This window comes from Macaca fascicularis, chromosome 4, assembly GCF_037993035.2.
Source record: "Macaca fascicularis isolate 582-1 chromosome 4, T2T-MFA8v1.1".
In the NCBI taxonomy this organism is placed as follows: Eukaryota; Metazoa; Chordata; class Mammalia; order Primates; family Cercopithecidae; genus Macaca; species Macaca fascicularis.
In genome coordinates, this window is record NC_088378.1 from 20,129,988 (window position 1) to 20,147,835 (window position 17,848).

Genomic DNA, 17,848 nt, shown 5'->3' on the forward strand with positions numbered 1-17,848 from the left:
GACGGTTCAAAATACTGTTCACAAAAGATTTTATTGGCACTCCTTTTACCTGTACTTATTCTGGTTTAAAGATTAGCACTTGGCCGGGCGCGGTGGCTCAAGCCTGTAATCCCAGCACTTTGGGAGGCCGAGACGGGTGGATCACGAGGTCAGGAGATCGAGACCATCCTGGCAAACACAGTGAAACCCCGTCTCTACTAAAAAATACAAAAAACTAGCCGGGCGAGATGGCGGGCGCCTGTAGTCCCAGCTACTCGGGAGGCTGAGGCAGGAGAATGGCGTAAACCCGGGAGGCGGAGCTTGCAGTGAGCTGATATCCGGCCACTGCACTCCAGCCCGGGCGACAGAGCGAGACTCCGTCTCAAAAAAAAAAAAAATAAAATAAAATAAAAAAATAAAAAATAAAAAATAAAGATTAGCACTTAGGAATAATACAAGTTTTTTTAAATGTAGAGAAGTATGAAAGAAGGAAAAAAATGGCCTGTGATTCCACAGCCCAGTTAAAGTTTGTTTACATTAAATATTAATCTGAGCACATGGTTAGAAAATGTAAATATTATAGAAATGAATAGAAGGAAGAGTAATTGTCTTCAACTCCTGTCCTATTTTTTAAAGGCATACAAAAGGGATTATGTATTTACCTTGCTCTTTTCAATTTACATCTTGGAGAGTCTGGCATCAGCACAGACACACCAGGTACACTTAGTTCTTCTAAACGCTGGGATGCTCTGCAATTCAGTGCCTGTATCATGATTTTTTTCATCAGGCTCCTAGCAGTGGACATTTATGTTGTGTCTGGTATTTCACAATTACAGACAAGCCTGTGGTGATGTTTTCATGAATGTATATTTTTCACTTTCATACATATATCTAGGATAAACTCCTAGAAGTATACTTGCTCTAAAGATATGCAGGTTTAAAATTTTGATAAACATTGCCAAATAAGTCTTTTATTTTCAGGAACTTCAGTTGATTCTATAGTTGTAGCTTTCTTCTACATTTAAGTATGTTAATCCTCAGAGTTAAGAACAGAGTTGTAAAGTACATTCCGTATCAGTACGTTTAGGAAATTTAAAGCACTGATGGATGTAGAGATGTTTAATGACAACTTGTTTAATAATCTCTTTCCAGGTTGTTGACCTAACATAAGAATAGTGTTCCTTGCCAGCTGATCTCCAGAGAGCAAGTCCCTTTGAACTTATCTTCCCCAAATGGTAGATTATGCAGAAACAGCTTGGTCTAGTGGAAATCACAAGGGGCTTGGTGCCAAACAGTCCTGGATCATATTGGCTCTGTTATTTGATGGATAAAGTGACTCTGGTACTAAGTCACTCTTAGCATCAGTTTTCTCATCTTTGAGCGGAGATAATACCACCTTTGCAAAAGTGAGAACCTTTGTTAACGTAAATTGTTCCCTTCCCCTCAGTCCTTCATTTGCCATTCTACCATGGCCACTAAGACAAAGGGAGTAGGGTTGGTAGTAGCTTCTTGGGGAACAGTTTTTCTCTGTGTAAAACTTCATGATTATGGGACTTGATCTTGATTCAGAGGCTTGTTTTGTTGAACTGGGCTCACTAATCACTTCATTCGCAATGAGCTGTCTCTTCTATACAGAGGTAGAGGTTGAAGCTTCCGTGTGGTATAGTGTCAGAGTGTGGGTATTGGGTGAGGCATTGCAAGCAGCTGGGCCCAGTTAACAGCTCAAGGCTGAACAAGCCCCTTTGTGTCCACACAGCGGACATTCTGCCCAAGTTCAACAGTCAAATAACCTTAGCCTCTTGCATTGTGGGTGAAAACCAATGAGCTCTTCTCATTCGGTTCCCCCTGAATTATTTGATTAGACCTCAACCCTTACTCAACATCAGTAGTTCAATTCTTAGACTGAATTTCATCTATTAGTACCCACAAAGGAAGAAGAATGGGAGGAGAAAAGCAAGGTTATGTAACTGGCAATGCTGGGACGCTTCCTGCTTCAACAGTGCTTGAGATAGCTGGCCATGAAGTTGGGTCAGTCTAGTGTCAGGCCAAGAGATACAACAAAAGTGCAGATTAATGAACGTTGGGAAGCTTTGCCCACTGTCCTAAGTCTTGGGAGTCCTGGAGTGTCATATAGTCTTACCGCATAGCAAAGCAGAGGCAGAAAAGCACATGGCATATCGTCTTCCTTTTCTTCCAGATCACTGGTTGTTCACACTGGCAAAGCCATGCTAACCTTTCTTAGGAATTAAAAAGAGCCTGAGAGGTTCCCCTAACAATATAAGCTGTGAAAGAGTGAAAAACAGGAAGACTGTATCAACCAAAATGTTTTTAACTGAGGGAATGGACACAAACTGGCACAGCCATTTTGTGAATTAACAAAAAGAAAACTTTGGGTTTTTTTATACATTTTAAAATAAATTTACAGGGAGAAGTAAGAGGCACAAAATAATATTCAGAGGAACAGAACCCTGGCTTCTGCATGTGGTTTTCTTCTAATTTCCTTATAATACCTCTGCATTCCAAAGTAATCTATTTGATTATTGGATTACTCATTCATTCATTCATTCATTCATTCAGCAAACATCTTGAGTGCTTAGAATATGCTGAACACTGTGCCTAGTCAACACTAAAGAACAAGCCAAGTGTGTTCCGTCACCTCATATACATAGCTTACAAATGAGAGGACGGGGAAATCAAAATCAGGCGATTATAATGATGTAATATAAAACCTGGCTTTACCTATTAGTTTTGTTTGATTCTTCTTTGTGTCAGGTATTCTCTAGGGAACTCTATGAGGTTGGGTTCCCTCAAAAGCAGAGTGGTTATTCTTGATCCCAGTAGTCAGGAGTGAAGGAATGAGAGGGTAGGACAATAGGAACAATAGTTGCTGGACTCCACTGGGACTTCCAAGGAGAAGTGCAAAGAATACCTCCCAAAGTTGTCTGTCCATGGAACAGGAAGCAAGGCATTCATTTACTGGTTTCTGAACCTGTTCCAAGTGTGAAGTTGGCCACATGGACTCCAGAGCCTTTAGGAGAAAGAGAATGACACAGTTGTGCCAAGGTGGGATGGTGCTGTTAGCATAGTGGTGGTTGAAATCAGATGTGGGCCAGGGGAATGTGACATGGGTCATCAAAAGTGTCTGTTCAGGGACAGCAGATCCAAAAGTCACATGTGCCAAAGAAGGGCTCAAATGTAATTCTACCCTACGGTCATACAGAATAAACCAAATCCCTCTCTTCCACGAAATCTTGGAATGTACCTGTCCTACATTCTACAGTTTTTATAAGATAAGCACACTGTGTCTTCACATGGCATGGTTATATTCTACTTCTCACCACAGTTTTTTTCACATTATACTGAAATTTGTCTTAAATGGCATACAAATAGAATGCAGTACTGTAGGTGGGGTCAGCCAACCAATCTGAAAAAGCACTATTGTGTGGAGCACTTCGTGGTACTCCAGGGTTAGGTTAATTGATTGTTTTGAAATTCAGTGACGTAGATAACATCATATGGCTTTTTCATATTCTATTTTATTTTTTGCACATAGCCTTTTTAGTTTTTATGTTCTTTAAGATGACTAAAACATCTTTGAATACAATGCTTCAAGATACCATATTTTAACTTTCTTGTGGTGCCCTCAGAGCTTAAATCTTTCTTAAAAAACAGTGACAGCAAATAATGGTGCCATTTTGAATTTAAATGAAGGCTTCTTCAGATAATTAAACCAAAATCTAGTGTCTCTTCAGCCATACTCTTGTATATTTCACATACATGTAGCATTATATTGTTCCTATTTTAAATTTTTGTTCTTTTTCAGGAAAGTATTATTTTTACGACAACTACTTTGACCTGCCAGGAGCTCTTCTATGTGCCAGGGTGGTAGACTATTTAACAAAAGTAAGTGGGGACTCATTTTTAAAACTATGATATGTAGTCAGTCATAAATTGGAGGACCTAATTATATATTGCTTCTGAGTTGTCATTTTGCTTAGTTTCTTCTTTGTGGTTTCAGAGGTGACTGGGAAAGAAAAACATGATGAATTTGCTTAAAATATTTTTGGAAAATTAAATAGCAGTGACCTTTTTTTTTTCTCTCAGGAAAAATAAACCTGTTCTCCAGCAGAGGGTGCAAAAGTTTAGGAAAAGAAAATGAATACAGAACTTGCATCTGGACAAAACATTTTCTTTAGCAAAATAAATAGTTTCATTAGCAAAATAAAAAGTTAAAGGTGATTAAGAAAATTCAGCATGTCTTTAAGCATTCTAAATACTATTAAAGCAGAAAAATTGGGTGAAATTTTAAAATTCACCATTTTGAACATCATTTAATGAATATAAATTTTTTCTTTTGTACTGTATATCAAGATTAAATAGATCTCTGGTTATACTAGTTTATACTTACAACTGAAGACCTATGAGCATAAAACAGATTTATCTGTCAGAATCACTTTCCTTTATGCATATGTCTTTTAAAAATAACTGCTTTCGGGGCCAGGTGCAGTGGCTCACGCCTGTAATCCCAGCACTTTGGGAGGCCAAGAAGAGTGAATCATGAGGTCAGGAGTTCAAGACCAGCCTGGCCAATATGGTGAAATCCCGTCTCTAATAAAAATACAAAAATTAGCTGGGCGTGGTGGTGTGCATCTGTAGGCCCAGCTGCTAGGGAGGCTGAGGCAGGAGAATTGCTTGAACCTGGGAGGTGGAGGTTGCAGTGAGCCGAGTTCGCGCCACCGCACTCCAGCCTGGGCGACACAGTGAGACTCTGTCTCAAAAATAATAATAATAATAATTATCATTTTGATAATAGAGCACAGTAATGCTTTATTTATGAATCAGAATTACATTTATGTGTTGTGAAAGTTTCCATTGATCAGTAGTTTGGGTATGTTTATAGAACTCTTTATTAACACAAGATGGAGTCAGTTTCTCCTTTGGTAGTTACTACAAGCAAAGCTATCAGTCTTTAAATATTTTGGAGTTTGTATAATTAGATATAAATATCTAGTAGTCTGTCTTTGTTTAGATAGGTCACTGGTTAACGTTTCCAAGGAAGCAAAGGATCATAGGGTCATTTATTTTAAAGTAATGTTTATTTGCTTTCTGATTAAAAAAAAAATCTTAATGAAAACAATTTACATTTTGGATTTGGAACCTCATTCATCTCTTCTATTGAGACTTACAGCTCTTTCACATTGAAATTCAGGTTAAGTGTGCACTGAATTCTACAGTAACTAGCTTTTGGGGTTTTAGAATGTCAGTCTTCTTAGTCCCATTGATGCCATAGTATGTTATATAACACATTCTGATGTCCCAGAAGTTATATAACACTGTGAATTTGCTGTGTTTAAAAAATATTCTATAATTTTTAGGCTTTATAATGAGTGGAAATTTTTATTTTATTTGGGCGATATGAGCTATATTAATTTTTAGGGATATGTATGTGTATATGTAGCAGTCATTTTCATGGAAGATTTCTTTTTAAAAATCACATTTAGAAGAATGATAACTTTATTATGTTTTCTAAAATATAAACTTCTATCAAAATATAGTAATATAGATGCTCCTTAACTTATGATGGGGTTTTTTCCTGATAAACCCATCGTTACGTCAAAAATACTATAAATCCATTTAATACACCTAGCTTACTGAACATCATAGCTTAGCCTAGCATATCTTAAACATACTCAGAACACTTCCATTAGCCTACTGTTGGGCAAAGTCATCAAAAAAAAGCCTATTTTATAATAAAGTATTGAAAAGCTCATGTAATTTATTGAATACTGTACTGAAAGTGAGAAACAGTGGTTGTATGGGTGCTTGAAGTTAAGTTTCTACTGAATGTTTATCACTTTTGCACTATTATAAAATAAAAAAAATATAAGTCTAACCATCTTAAGTCAGGCACTGTCTGCATTGTAATTGTTTGCCAGCATTTTTCACTATGCTTAAAAACTGAATTATTGCATTTGTTACATTTGGAATTGTTTTTCAGCAGAACAATGGTCAAAAAACATTTGATTTTTGGAAGGATATAGTTGCTGCTATACAACACAATTATAAAATGTCAGCTTTTAAGGGTGAGTATCGTGAACAGGGGCCTTCTAATACATGTTTGTTAAACTATGTTTGTCTAGTGAATTAGTTGGAAAGCAGGTACTTTGCTGTGTATCTTACTTAGGATTTAATTTGAGCTTAAATATTATTATAAAGTTGGTTCTGCCTACATTTTCAGAGGTCCTTTTATTTGTGCTGATTTCATGGCTCTAATTGCCCATATTCCAAGCTATGCTGTTACACTCTCTTTTACCATGCCTGCCACGAGGGTCATTCTGTGAGTTCCCTAGAATCGAAGTCCAGTTTTGCTTGTTCCTGGTTTGGGCATGAGGGTTGGTGACTTGTCATCATTAGTGTAGTAGTTATAGACAGGTGGACAAAATGTCTGCCAGCAGAAATTTTGTTCTTGTTGCTTAAGGAACAAAACTGGCTGACCCAGAATGAGGGCAGAGATGTCATCAATCTTGAGCCCAGAGTTTTGCCTTTCCAATCACAACTTTGCTTGGATTATACAAGATTGCTTCTCTAAAGAGTACATAGATGCCTTTATAGTATGTTACCTCAGTGACTTGAGCCACATTGTCCTGATTCAACTAATAGGATGATGGATGCTCAAAAGTAGTATTTTTCAGCTTAGAAAAAATGTTGCCTTTTGATTGACATAAAAAATTGCTTGCCTTTTTAAAGTATAATTTAAGCCATCAAAACAATTTTAAATATTATAACTAAAAACATGTCAAGACAATAAATAGTAACTGCAGAATATTTGTTCAAACTGCATATTTCTCTGTCACCTGCTGCTTTCCCTCCCAGGAGAAAATTACAACTTTGGGGTGATTGTGTCATTTTTCTATCCCTAGTCATCAGCCCTTGACCCTGACTCAGATTGCATGTGGTTTTGTGGGTACCTCTTCACAGTCAACACTGAATGGTTGGGTCTGTGGGAATAAAGATGCATCCCCAATAGAGGGACATATCCATGACAACTGTAAAAGCCACCCACCACTTTATTGTCCTGCTTTTTTATGAACTTTGAACAATGAAAAGCCTTGAAAGAATGGTTGAGAACAGCAAATTGCTGCTTTCAGATTAATTCAGTGTAAAAATCTATTGATGTTATTTTATTGCGTCGTAAATAAGGAGTAGGTAAAACATTTTGTGCTTTAATAAGTGAGGCACAGCTTAAAAGTTTTAAACAGCAATATAAAAATACAGTACAGAGCATAAATAAATAATATATCTCCACTTCTAGTCGAATTTTGAAACCCTTAGTGTTAATTATAACTTCACTTGAATGGGAGGTACAAGGTACATGTGCTAATGTTCTGTAAATCCAGAAAATCGTATCACATAAAATTCAATAAGGAATTAAAGAAATCAAATTAATCACACTTGTGTTAAATAAATAAGAATAGGTCATATACCTGTTTCCAAGTTATGCTGGGTATATAAAAAGCTTCTCTGCAACCATAGAAAAGTTTGTAAAGATTCATTGATGAAAGCACCTTGCAATTCAGATGAACTTCAATACAATATTGTGGGGCTTTTTTATGTAAGAGCTTTAAAAAGTATATATGCACCTGTATATTTGAATAGATATTGATGAAAGGGGCCATACAGGCCTCAGAGTAATGCACCATCAGAAATACTTCAGGGGATACAGTGTCTTTTAAATTTGAATATTCAAGTATTTAAGTTCTATGAAGTTATATGATACCTCCTGGATGTTTCCTAGAAGTTCTGTTATTCATAGTTAGAAACAGGCTTTTTTAAAGAGGAAATGCCAAGTTTCTCAAATCAAGTTTCACATGACTTAGAGCTCTATTTCTGTTTTGTTTTTTTTTTAATGATGGTTGTTTTTGCTGCTGTTGTTGTTTTTTAACATAGCAGGACTTCTTTGGTGATAAATATTGGAGAAAACCTTAAAGAGCCTTAAGACTGCTGACTAGAAATTCATGAGGGGCTTCACATACATTTTTACATTGCTGCTCACTTTTCAGGGGGAAAGGTTGTGAGTCTGATAGCTCAAATCTGTATCAGAAAATAAAAATTACATTCTTTTCAGCCTACCTCCATATGCATTTTATAGAGTGGGGCAGAGTTGGAGAATGCTTTTTCTAGCACAAGATTTAGATTAGCTCTATGGGGTGTACTCACATTGGAGCCACTAGGAATCCTGAGAAAGAGGAGTGGACATACTCAGAGGAGTATAGGCCATTTGACTCGGCATTGGGCAGCTGGAGCCACACCTGGTCATTTTCTGTGAGATCGATGATGGCACTGCCTGAAGCCTGATCCAGGTAGCCTTTGGTGTATTCATCATAGGTGTACATTATAGGGGTGCCATTCTTATACAGGCCTACCCAAACATGAGTCCCTTTTACATGCACGTGGTACGAAAAATAGTATATTCCTGGTATCCTACAAGTAAAGATTCCAGTCCTTGGGTCATAATGCTGTTGCCTGTTATACAAAATCTTATCAAATGGGATGGGAGTTCCTATTGCTGGGTAAGCTTTGGAGAGAATAACAGTAAAAGCAGACACAGGCATTCCTGTTACCCCCTGGTTGGCACTAACAAGAGGCGTCCCAGAAAGACTGGGCCTTTGGCCTGCCTTTATAAAACCCTCAGGCATGACTGCTTGACCTGGTGGGCCTGGAGGCCCAGGGGGTCCTGGAAGGCCAGGCTCTCCAGAGTGGCCTCTTGGACCTGGAGGCCCTGGTGGCCCAGTGGGTCCATTGAGGCCCTTAGTTGCTATGCCAGCTGGGCCAGGAGGACCGGGATTTCCTGGATCCCCTTTAGACCCAGGGAATCCTGGAATGCCTGGTGGCCCAATAGGGCCTCTAGTGCCTGGTATTCCAGGGGCACCTCTTGGCCCAGCCTCTCCATTGTGTCCGGGCATTCCTTTTGCTCCTGCTGGGCCGACAGGGCCTGGGAGACCAGGAGGTCCTCCAACTCCAGGGTCACCTTTTGGGCCTGGTAACCCTGGGTTACCCTTAGGACCATCGAGACCCGGTTCTCCTGGGTACCCTGGTTTTCCATCTGACCCAGGGGAACCCCTTTCACCCTTAGCCCCAGGGTATCCTGCAGGGCCAGCTGGCCCTGTCTCACCTTTAGGGCCTGGGAGACCATGGTTGCCCGGGATGCCTTTTGGTCCTTGGGGTCCCATATTCCCAGGGGGTCCAGTCAGACCTGGCTTCCCAGGAAGACCTGCTGGCCCTTGTTCCCCTTTGGCACCTGGACCCCCAGGAAGGCCAGCAGGTCCTCTTTGTCCCTTCAGACCTGGCAAGCCTGGTTTCCCAAAGCCAGGAGGCCCTGGGGGCCCAGCTATTCCTGGAGCCCCAGGGAGACCTTTTGTTCCTGGAATCCCTGGCTGACCCGGGGCTCCAGCAGCTCCTGTCTTCCCAATACATTCTGGCCCTCGTTCCCCAGGAGGGCCTTGGGGACCTGGTGGGCCAGTTGGTCCCATTTCTCCTGGAAAACCTCTATCACCTTTGATGCCCGGCTGTCCTGGAACCCCATTTTCACCTCTTTTTCCCACTCCAGGAGGGCCCGGTGGTCCTGTGGGACCCTGAGGGCCTGGAAGACCCCTCTCACCTGGACGACCAGGAGCACCATATCCCATTTCCCCTTTCTGTCCATTAATACCAGGGACTCCTGGTGCACCCTTTTCTCCAGGAAAGCCCCTGGGTCCCGGGGACCCTGTGGGTCCCTGTTGTCCAGGTTTTCCTGACACAGAAATTCCAGCTGGTCCAGGGATTCCAGGTGGTCCCGGTGGGCCCCGTGGTCCTGGAAGGCCAGCTGGTCCAATATCTCCTTTTGGTCCGTATGGTCCTCTCTCTCCTGGTTTTCCTGGGAGTCCTGGCACACCTGGCTTCCCTACAGCTGATGGTCCTGGTGGTCCTGGCAACCCTGGCTCTCCTTGGAGTCCAGGACTTCCGTAGCCTGGTTTTCCTGGTGGTCCGGAAGGACCTGGGTGCCCTCGGGGTCCAGCAGGGCCTGGTGGACCAGGAATACCTTGCTCTCCTCTTACTGCTATACCTAAAAGACACACCCAACACACCCACCCATAGAAGGGGATGGTTAGTGACATTAAATATGAATTGGGGCATGATATTTCAGCGTCATTTATTCCATGTAGACAGAACAGTCTGAAATGGTTTTAGATTATATGTTTTATTTTGTTTTAAAAAACTCTGCTGGAGAAGATGGTTTCACAAAACCATGGCCACCATAATACTTTTATCCCATGACAGTGACTCATGAAAATGAGCTGGGATTGAAGAATTCCTCTAAAATAAATGCAGCGGAGGTAAATTTAGTACATTTGTTTTGGGAAAATCATGTACAGAAAAGGCAGAAAAAGAGTAGTGCAGAATAAGTGAGAAAATGTTTAAGAACTATAAAAAATTTCCGTGCCAAAGCTACCCTGTCAGACATAAAAGAGAAACAGAATTAATTCTGATTTATATCTGCCATGCCCCTGCTGAACACAAGTTAGATTTTGGTTGATTTACTTTTGCCTCAGAATATACTGTGAACTCTTCTACTCTCCATTATTGACTTAAAATTGAAACAAAGAACTAGAGAATTAGACATAATGGGTGAAGTACATAAAATAATATTAAAGTACTTACCTAAATACAAATATATATTGTTTGATTTCATAGAGCTGTAAGTTCACTTGACCTGATAAACTAAACTTAAACTAAAAATCATAGTGCCTGTGATGTGAAAAATGCTACTGGGCCATAAGTATGGGGAAAGCACAGGGTAAAGATGTTTCTGAGATTTGGAAAACATTTGGTGTATATAAATGCAGAGCAAATCATTAAAACAGATATGCCGAAATAGAAAAATAATTGTTTTAGATGTAGGTTTTTCTTGTACTACTTAGAGTTATATTTCAATTTGAAAACATAGAGCTTTCCCCACGGATTTTCAGAAAATCACATCAGGAAAAAGACTGTGAGAAAAATTAATTTATGTAAAAGATTTCCATATGTTAACAAATATTTCACTGATTGTAGAGTACATACATGACTATATTATGTATAAGTGGATGTTGACATATTGCAAATATGGAATTTTTTAATGGGTTGGAGGAATAAAATAGTGCATTTTTTAAAATGCCACTATGTTAGATTGAGGTTTGCTTCAGAATCTGATTATAAGGGTCATGTTCACAGTAAAAATAGATGTCTTAGTCTGATTGGAAATCTGTTTTACTGTTAAAGAGGAGAAACAAGTCAATGGAAATGAGTGCATTGGGCATCATCTGAGGCTAGAACTCCAGTGACAGGGCGAACTTTGTCACTTGGAAGATTGTCTTTAATGGGACCTTAACTTCTCAGTGCAAGAAAGAATTTGACTTCTATTGAGTGCTTGGGGAACAGCCCCTGTTTCTAGGTTGTCATCTGAAAAATTTTTCTTCATTCAAGATTAGGGTGGCACAATCCTCAAGGTAAAATGACTACTTACTACTATTAAGTTGTTTAAATGCCACAAAGTGAAATCGTGATTGGTTGTGTCAGAATGTGGCACGTGCATCTGCCCAGCAGCTGTGGAATCCTCTGCAGCATAATTTAGTATGTTTTGACAGAACTCTTTTTTAACCTGTGTTGGATAGATATGCCTAGGAATTATATAGTAACTCTTTGAATTTCTTTTATCAACTTAATGTTTTACTTGTGTAGACTGTGGGCTTTTGTGTTTGTTACAGTGCATTAATGCCTGCCAATGGATGATAATGTAGTTGAGTGGCCATCTAAAAAGAGACTAAGGTGGATTTAGTAGTTTAAATACAACTCCTGAACTTTTCATTTGTTAAGATATTTTCATTTGTTCTGCAAAAATAGCCAAGATAACGGAGTATATTAAGAGAAGATCAAAGTATTTTTAACCTTCTAAAATAGTGCATTTTCTTTTTAATTCAAGACTGTTTATTATGCTCTTATTAAGGTATTAAAAAGTCTGAATTTGTGATCATAGAAACTATTGAATCCAGTGCAGTGCTGTTTGTCATAGCATTTCAAATTGTGTTTGTTGCTTCAAGTAAAGCAGAAAGTCCCTGTGTCTTTTATTTTTTCTCTACTAGCTTTTAATTTTTAAAATTTTTATTTATATTTTGAGACATTCGAAAGTATCTGTTGTATACCTATGCATTTATTTTCAAATATTGTTTCCTTTTGTGAAATATTTTAAATTCCATCTTTCTTCTTAAAAAGATAATTCTATAAGTTTCATTTGCTCAAAATGGTTGTTCCCAAAAGCATAATATTTAAAGTTTGTAACAAATATCCTTAGCTTTGTTTACAATATAAAATATATAACTAAAAATATTATGGAAAGGGAATTTGAAGCCTACAGTAAGTTTATATCATTCAGTAGATATTTTATAGGCAGTCATGTCATTTGCTATTAAATAAAATTAGTGAATATGAGGCCTAGAAGTTGCCCTTCTTTGAGAACCTTAGTGCTTTACATGTATTATCTCAGTACTCTTCAAAGAGTAACTAAGAAAGCTGGACAGATAAGCAGCAGATTCAAGAAGAAAGTTAACTTATTGAAGGCTATATTAGTAGCTAAAAGTAGTAGAAGTAAAACTAGGAGTAACAGAAATAGTAGTAGAAGTAATGGCAACGCTTAAAGCACTTTACAGGTATTAATTCATTTAAACTTCGCAGCAGTCCTTGAGATAGCTGCTCCTTATTTTACAAATGAGGAAACTAAGGCATGAGAGGACAAGTAACTTACCTCAGGCAGGTCACACAGCTTGTACATTATAGTTAAGTCTCTGCATTTTACCACTAAACTATATTAAAAATATGTAAGTAATTATGAGAATTGCAGTTTCATTTGCCTGCTTGACAATTCTCATAATTACATTTGTTCATTGTTGGGGTGAGCATGAAATATTTTTGATAAGACTCAGTTTTATGTCTGTTTGTGAGCTAGTTGAATTAGTTTTTAAAGTAAATGTTTAAGTATTCAGCTAAATAAACCAGCTATCTTCTTTGTACAATTGGCAGTTATTTTTAGCTTAACATGTTTAAACTTGATTAATTTTGATTAGATCAAGATTTCTGGATTACGTGCAGTTATTTGTGCAAAAACGGCATCTGAGAAAAAGATTTCTACACACAAAAGTTCTTAATTTTCTGCAGGTATATCTTTCTACTGTATTTTAAAGTATATCCTTTCTACTGCAATTATTGGATATTCTTATTCTACTTTTTTCACAGATCACTTTGTTGTAATAATTTGGGCTAATTCAGAAGTTTGAAAATAACACTGAAGTTAAATACATTTTGTAAAAGAGATTATTAAGGTTATAGAAGGCAGCAACCAACTTGTTAATAGAACAAAATATACAATTCAGTTTACCTTTACTCTTTATGGTGTAGGGAATGAAGAACTGTGTCTTGGTGTTGGGTAGTGGGCCTTTTATGCCTGTGGGTGTTTGGTATCGTTCAGCGTAAAACACTCCATGAACCAAGTTCAAGGATACTAGCAGCAAAAAGGGTATTTGTGGCAGCATATTCTCAGATGGATTCTGAAAAACAGAAAAGAATAACTTCATACAGCATTGTTATTAACCTATTTTGTTATTCTCATGTTTCACAGATGAGTTCTTTATACAGCTATCTACTTTTTTAACCTATCCTATATGTTTTTAATATGTGCCATAAATAAATGAGAGATCATTTTTTAGTTATGTGAATATATGTCTTAGTTATTTTTGGAAGCTATACTCAGGTAATTAAGTAAAAATAAAATGATGTACCTAAAGCAAAAGAAACAGAAATTAGGATTGGATGTCTGTATTAAATAATCCAGGATCTTTGACACAGCTTGAAATATCTAATAGTTTCAAAATACACTGAAATTCAGATTAGGGCAAATTTTTACAATTTGGTTTTATTAGGACTATTATCTATAGACTGATGCAATAAGAAGTTTCTGAGTGCATTTTAGTAGAAACCCATTTTTTAAAATCACTTTAATACTTCTAATGCTTGAGAAAACTCTAGTACTTAAATTACTGAAGTTTCTTTCCAAGCAAGTTAACATGAAAGTCCGCCAGTGAGCATACACTTACCTGGGTGCTGGGAGTTCCTGGAGATGGTGCCTTGGCAGCTTTCTGAAGCCTCCTCTGCCCAGGTGAGCAGTGCAGAAGGTACCTCTCCAGACCTTCTCAGTGGTATTTATACTGTTTTTCTCTTGCTACATGAGGTTACCCTGAGCTTAAGCTCCTCCCCTCAAAGGTGGTAAGCACTAATTATGGTGGAAAGTTCTATTGGGCAGGCACACAAGATCAGGCTGGGCCCTCCTTTTCCTTGTTTTCTTATTGAAAAATAAACCCTTTGTCTTAAATATATATTAATCGTTTTAACCAGAGACTATCTTTTTCTGTGATTTTATTTTATTAGTTATTACTCTAGTGTTTAGGCTGGTTCATGATAGAATGATGATACCCCCTTTTTATTTTTGAAAAGCACATTCTTATGTTGTTTGGTTGATATTATATAATATTTGGTAGTACGCAAAAGCGGATAAAGAATTCCTTGAAAGGGGTAGTGGATTTAAACTGTCATCTAAATTATTGAGTTATTACATAAAGTTATCAATGTGTCTGTTAATGTTCATAAATTTTTGTGAAAATAACTGACCCCAATTCGTAATTACTTTTAGGCTTACGCAAAAGAAAGAAAATGGTGAAAATGTAGATACGCTGTTTTGCATATCAGAATTTTAGTGTAAGCCTTCAGAAGTTAATAAGAGAAATTTAAAATATGATAGCATATTAAATACTTCAAATTTTTCAGACAGGGAAAATTTGAATAGTAGAGTGAATTTGATAGTTGAGTTAGCAATATGATTATCCTGAAGGATTTAAATCCGTCATTCACAACACTACGCTATATTCAGTAAATGACTTCAGATTTTCTTGCTTAAATTCGGATTTACTTTAGAGTTGCAGTAGAGTTTGCAAAAACCCCTTAATTTGGTAATCTCATATTATGTTAATTTATATAAGATTGCTGTGTTTATTTCAGGAGAAAAAAATCTTCAAACTTGGCTTTCAGTTTAAAAAAAAAAAATTATTGGCTTAACTTGCAGTTTCCTTTAGGAATCATCCCAATTAGAAATATTTTTTCCTCAAAGATGGAAGTAAACATTATTGTTGTCAATTTCGGTAGTTAGAGTCTGTTTAACAATGTTGGGAAACCTTTAAAATAAGTTTTTAGGATCCTAAAAAGTCTAATAAAGATGGGAAGTTGAGAGTCCAAATTTTTTATCTGTTTAAATTTCATCATTTTGAGTCAAAATCAAATTGACTATACAGGTGAACTGGTTGAGAAAGACAGTTCCTTACACAGGCATAGCCACATCATTTTTCTACCTCCACAGAATTAAAGTAGCATGAATTCAGGACTCATCAATAATTGAAATAATTGAAAGTTTGACCAGTGAATGAAATAAAGATTTGTCCTTTTTCTTTTCCCTTTCCCTCCCCTGCAAGCAACTTTCTGTGTTTTAAACAAAGCCTTGTATAGCCCTTTGTGGAAATGTAAATGGATAAGGCATCTCATTGCCTCTGTCCTGTCACTTTTAAGCCTTTTATTGATTGCCATATTTAAAAAAATCTACACTGTTATATATGTCTCTGTATAATACTCATAGATATGTGTAAGATGTTTCTTATAGCAGTTCAGAATAACAGAATAGGAAAGTTTATATTATAATCATTCTTTTGTCATTTGGAAATTATATATGGAATAGCTTTTGTAATTATAATATGTACTCTGCTACATCTGTCGGAGACTACAAAAGACAAGTGTGAGAAAACACCTGCCTTCTACTGGCTTATGGTTCATTTGGACACAATTTTGAAAAAGTAAGTGAGGTAACTTTGTGGATGCTTTTGAATGCTAGGTTGGAGAATTTGTTTTGAAAGGAATTATTGAAAACATATGTTTTAGTATTTTTTGTGTATATATGGTGACACACATGCACACACATATTCCTATTTGCTTATAATTGAGAGTGATACCCTGTTAATTGTCATTCATGTGAACATTCAGAAGACTAATTCTCAGCTCTTAATACATAGCATTATGCCCCCATGTATACCATTTGTTCATCTGTGGCTATTGCAACAATTTTCAGAGCCTTTTACTTTAACCTCTCTGGATGTCTGTTTTTTTATCAACACAATGGAAAGTTTGGACTAGGTGGTTTCTAAGCTCCTCCAAATTTTAAAATTAGATTATTCTTGTGCTTGAGGTATTCTACTGTTCTCCATGGTCAGACGGTAGACTTGGCTCCAGTTAGTACTTACTAGAGACACAGAAAAATCCATACTGGGAGGTTGTATGTCCTCTTTCAGGGATATGTAAATATATGTGGGTATTTGTCATTCTATACTCCCCTTTAGTTTTGGAAAATGCGGTGTCCTTATTGAATAAGCCTTAGACATTCAACCCTTTTTGCAAATAGTGTACTTATTTCAGCACAAGGAATCTGACTGCGGTTTGCTTTGTTAGTCACATAAGAAGCCCTGTCTTGTCCAAAACAGATTGTAGAATCAGAATATTTTCTAGCCACACCCCACCCAATTGTGTATTTAAAACTATTTTTACTCTGGGTGTTTACTTGTAGCTGTTTGAAGTGACTAGTCTGTGGCTTTGTGAAGGAAACCCATTCCACTCAAAACAGAGAGCCATACTCTTTAAACTCTATAACCTGTGTGATTTTTTAAAATATCAAATATGACTGATGACTTTTTTCACATCTATCAATTAGCTACTGTTAAGCTTGCCTATTCATTTGCACATCTGTGGATCATTAATTAATTCATCTTATGTTTCTTAAGTGCTTCTTAAGTGTTAGGCGTTGAAATAAATATTGGGTGAATAATATATATTCTATACCCTTAAAGTGTTTACACAGTGGTTCTCAACCTCTTTTCCCTGCTTCTGCAGTCCTGAGGGAAATGGCACAATTCCTTCAGCCTTTGAGGTTCATTAAGATAGTGGTGGTTCAAAGACTGTATTTTTATAAAGCTCCTGAGGTGATCATGATGGCCTCCTAAGTTAGAATGTGTAGTCTGATATCAGTGTTCTGTCATCAGCTTGTTAATATTAGTTACATTGTTTTTTGTTCCTTGTGCTCATATGCTTTTTAAACTTTTTTGCAGAAAACTTTAGTCTTTTATAGAAGTAGTGAGGATAGTTACAATAAATGCCTATATGCCTATCATTCAAACTGATCTCAACTCACTGTCACTCAGTTCTGCTTTCATTCACCACGCCTCCAGATTTTGAATTAAATCCCATATATTGTATCAATTCACCTGTGAATATTTCAGTATATTTTTCCAGAAGATAAGGAGTCTTTTTCCTTTAAAACAATGTCATCATCATATTAAAAAATCAGCTATTTCTTAATATCATCAAATGCTGTAGTTCACATACATATATAGACATGTATACACACAAACATGTATATATACATGTCTATATTATATATATAGAAACATACATATCCACGTATATTTTTTATTGATTGATAAATTATTCGTTGAAATTAGGTTCATGAATTGCCATTGATTCATATATCCCTGTGGTCATGGTTTGAATATATTCCCCAAAGTTCATGTGTTGGAAACTTAATCCTTAATGTAACAGTTTTGGCAAGTGGGATCTTTAAGAGTTGATCAGGTTGTGAGGACTGTGCCCTCCTGAGTGGATTAATGTTGTTATTGTGGGAATGGGTTAGTAGTTGTGAGTGGGCTTTATGTAG

General features: G+C 37.1%; 2 protein-coding genes across 3 annotated transcripts in view; one reads left to right on the top strand and one right to left on the bottom strand.

Moving 5' to 3' along the window:
• The window catches only part of NT5DC1 (5'-nucleotidase domain containing 1), a 146,178-nt gene that overhangs the window by 9,868 nt on the left and 118,462 nt on the right, over positions 1-17,848 (top strand). Inside the window, exons 5-6 of one of the 2 annotated variants that reach the window (XM_005551638.5) lie at positions 3,803-3,882; positions 5,978-6,062. In XM_005551638.5, the coding sequence (XP_005551695.3) occupies positions 3,803-3,882; positions 5,978-6,062 (165 nt within the window). The remainder of the gene's footprint in view (positions 1-3,802; positions 3,883-5,977; positions 6,063-17,848) is intronic. The other variant, XM_005551639.5, reaches the window with a different exon arrangement.
• The window catches only part of COL10A1 (collagen type X alpha 1 chain), a 39,200-nt gene continuing 29,221 nt past the window's right edge, over positions 7,870-17,848 (bottom strand). The window contains exons 2-3 of the mRNA XM_065543238.2: positions 13,427-13,595; positions 7,870-10,081 (exon numbers count right to left, since the gene is read on the bottom strand). Of these exons, the coding sequence (XP_065399310.1) occupies positions 8,193-10,081; positions 13,427-13,580 (2,043 nt within the window). The 5' untranslated portion in view covers positions 13,581-13,595 and the 3' untranslated portion in view covers positions 7,870-8,192. The remainder of the gene's footprint in view (positions 10,082-13,426; positions 13,596-17,848) is intronic.